At 38.5% G+C, this 3,726-nt stretch overlaps 1 protein-coding gene across 1 annotated transcript; it reads right to left on the bottom strand.

Annotated features, from left to right (window-relative positions):
• Window positions 1-9: 9 nt before the first annotated feature.
• LOC103133286 (ribonuclease inhibitor-like) lies at window positions 10-3,484 on the bottom strand (the record flags this gene model as incomplete). The annotated part of the gene is made up of 2 exons (XM_007545068.2): window positions 3,162-3,484; window positions 10-164 (listed from the first exon to the last, which is right to left on the bottom strand). Coding segments are annotated over exons 1-2 (403 nt in total), but the record flags the coding sequence as incomplete, so codon positions are not given.
• Window positions 3,485-3,726: the final 242 nt, after the last annotated feature.

Below are 3,726 nucleotides of genomic sequence, written 5' to 3'. Positions count from 1 at the left end.
CCAGGTTGCAGTTTGGACTCTTCAGTCCAGCAGAGAGAAGCTTCACTCCTGAATCCTGCAGGTTGTTGTTACTCAGGTCCAGTTCTCTGAGACTGGAGGATTGGGAGCTGGGAACTGAGGACAGATCTTTACAGCTTCTCTCTGAGAGGTTACAGCCACTCAGTCTGAGGAGACAGGGAGGAAAATATGATATTAAACAATTCATCAGAATGAATGTCTTTTTCTATCCAGACAACAATGTTCCTGTTTTACTGATTTAAGGGACTGTTTTATATTTAATTATGTTGCCATTTGTTGTGATAACACAATTCCGAAAAAGTAATGTAGGATAAAATACAAACAAATTTGCACCTAAAACAATCCAAAAACAAGCAGTAACCAAACATTAAATACAGAAACATTCTCAATGCTAATAATATCTGTTAACTGGGCCGTGCAGACACCAATAAAGGGGCAGATGCTCAAAAAAGGGCACATTTAGCCACATTCTAGGACAGAATATTAACAAAGCCACACAGCTTTCAGAGTTTAATAAACAAAGATAAATTACAAAATCGTGACATGTACAATCAAAGCTAAGGAAAATCTCTATATAAAGCATACAACTATGCATAGGTAATTTCTGCAGGTCTATTTTGTTATAGGAAAGTATTGCAATATTCACATTTAGCAAGATATGTAAAGTAGAGCTAGACCACCAGACATATTTTGTCTTTACACAATTAAACTCTTAAAAATATAAACAAGGGCATAATGCAACCTTTTAGTGACTGTAATCTATAAAATTCTGCCTGTTTCCTACTGCAGTGGAGATGAAGATGGTCCATTCAGGAAAGCAGAGCAGCATCAAACTTTAACGTGGAACTGCAGAAAAAAAAGCAAAAGCAAAAATTGAATTATTAATGCATGTCACCATGAGAAAAGCCTACTGAGTTTTGCTTAAAATAACTTATTTTAAAATTAAAATCACACATTTTTGTGTCATGAAGTGAATTTTTTTCCAAAACAAACTTATTTGTGCATGTCAGAAATCTTTTGTTGTTATTCTAAGTTTTTGCTTGACTCAAAGTTTTGCTTGTGATTCTCACATGACATCATGGGCAGGACCTAAAATCACAACAAAAGATTTCTGATGTGTGCAAATAAAAGTTTGTTTGGCAAATAACTTTTTAAGTTCACAAGACAAAAAATAGTTATTTAATTCAAAAATAAAGTTTTTTAAACAAAACTTTTGTTTTAAAAAAAGGAATCATTACAATTCCAAAAGTTTTGATTACAATTTTATTTTACTTAACTGAGGTTAATTTTTTTTCCATTGAATAATTGGGGAAAAAATAACTTAATACTCTGTGAACCAGACCCTGAACTTAAAGTCTGGGTTGAGTTTTTTCCCCTTCATTAATGACACACATTATATCTATCATGGTAATTCAGGGTGAGTTATTTTTAATTCTAAATGAATATCCTTGTTGGACTTTTATTTAAGTGCTATTCTCCTTCAAGATACATTTACCCAACGCCAGAATAAATGCAATGTACATTATGCAGCAAAGGAAATTAGAAGATCTGACATATATCCATTATGGAGATGATACGATTTGGACGGGCGATGTGCCCCTATTGCATAAGCGATACTGAAGAATGACTGATATCATTAACGATACATGGATGAAGCTTTTCAGTTATCTAGCTTTGCTAGCAAAGTCATAAGCTAGCAGCTAGCTAATAGCACAACAACAGCAGCCTAATGTCTGTATGATAAAAATACTGAATCAATAGATAAGAACAGTTTCTCCTCACCTGTCTCCTCCTGCTCAGTAGTTCTTCAGAGAAAGGCAGAGGCCTGTCAGTGTTTGTTGTATTTCGTTACCTCTCTGCTTAAACCGATACTCCGAGCTGAAGCAGAAACACTTTGTTTTCTGTCATCTGACAAGTAGCAGGTCTACTCCACTTTATTCACCAAAAACGTTTTTTTTTAATTCACCAAAAACTTTCTGTAATCTGGAACGTTCTCTACGTTGAGCTCCAGTTAGCCGCCTTATCTCACTGTGCGAGAGGCAACTGCTTCATGCGTCACAGGCAAAAGGTCAAAGGTAACAAGGTGACCGGCTTATTATGTTGTACAAAAAACCCCAACAAAAACCAAATAATTCTGGTACATGTTATTATGTGTCAGAAGAGGGCTTAGGAAATAATAATAAAAAAAAGACCAAAAGGGCACTTGGGGAAAGGAGAAAAAGGGCGAGGTGCTCAAGCCCCCCATCCACCCCCCCTCTCTGCATGTGCCTGTCTGTTAATGTCATTTATCTGAACAGTCTAACTTCCTGTCCATCAGCCAATCAGCTCCTGGTATTTTCTCAGTAGACCAATCAGTGGAAGCCCCGCCCAGCCCATGATGTGAAGACAGAGAGACAAACTGAACTCTGATAGGAAGCAGTTTAAACTGATTTTCTCTCTCCAACCTCTTGGTTCCACATGGAGCTATATTTGGCCCCCTGCTGCTCTGATCACCATGTCACTGTGGTTCCAGTAGATGGGTTGGTTTCCCAGGTTCATTCAGCACCATGTGAAAAATGGTGCTATATGGTAATAGGCTGTTCATTGCAAAGTTACACAGTCAAAATTAATAGAAATAACTTGGGTTGTGGGCTGCACAGTGGCACAGTTGGTAGAGCTGTTGCAGCAAGTTCGATTCCAAACCCAGGGTCTTTCTGGATGAGTTTGCATGTTCTCCCTGTGCATGATGGGTTCTCTCTTGGTATTCTGGCTTCCTCCAACAGTCCAAAAACATGACTGTCAGGTTAATTGGTTTGTCTAAATTCTCCCTAGGTGTGTGTGTGTGTTTGTCCTGTCCTGTGACAGACTGGCGACCTGTCCATGGTGACCCCACCTCTCACCTGGAATGTTAGCTGGAGAGGCAGCAACCCTCCCGACCCCTCTAGGGATAAGGCTGCATAGAAAATGGATGGATGGAACTTGGATTGTTTAGCTTGTCATAAGAGACAAAATGAGGATAAAAATTGTATCCATTAATTTATAAATGCCATGGTTGCAAACTAAATATTTCTCTTCAAACTAAATGTTTCCCATCAGACTAAAGACGTTTCTTCTCTTCCTCCTCTATCAGACCTTCTCTGCTCCTGCAGCAGGTTCCTCCATACCTGAGAGCTTCCAGTCTCCAGTCTGGATCCTTCAGTCCAGCCGACAGCAGCTTCACTCCTGAGTCTCCTGGATGATTGTAGCTCAGGTCCAACTCTTTCAGATGGGAGGGGTTAAAGGTCAGAGCTGAGGCCAGAGAAGCACAGCCTTCCTCTGAGACCAAACAGCCTGATAAGCTGCAGACACACAATTCATCACATGATGAGAAGATGAGAACATTGAGGTAGAGCCCAAGGTCTGAACTGGACATTTATAGGAGAGGAAAAAGTCAATAAATTAACCTGTCAATAAGATGAAATAGTAAAAACACTCTCATGTAGTTCTGTGTGTAATAAAAATCAACATTTGTCACATGTAGAACTGATTAGAATAGAAACATCCTTCATTGATCCACAGCAGGGAGTTCAGGTTTACCAGCAACAAGTTTAAATGGAAGAATCAGATAATCAAGAAAAGATAAAAATAAATAATAGGAGACTGTAGAGTAATGACACATTTACAACAGAGGAATAATCATAATGCTGAACATTTAATAAAAACAGAATTTGTTGGGAACTAGGGGTGCAC

The sequence above is a fragment of the Poecilia formosa genome, unplaced genomic scaffold (assembly GCF_000485575.1).
Source record: "Poecilia formosa unplaced genomic scaffold, Poecilia_formosa-5.1.2 Scaffold2520, whole genome shotgun sequence".
Lineage (NCBI taxonomy): Eukaryota > Metazoa > Chordata > Actinopteri > Cyprinodontiformes > Poeciliidae > Poecilia > Poecilia formosa.
This window is presented reverse-complemented; position numbering and strand designations above follow the sequence as displayed.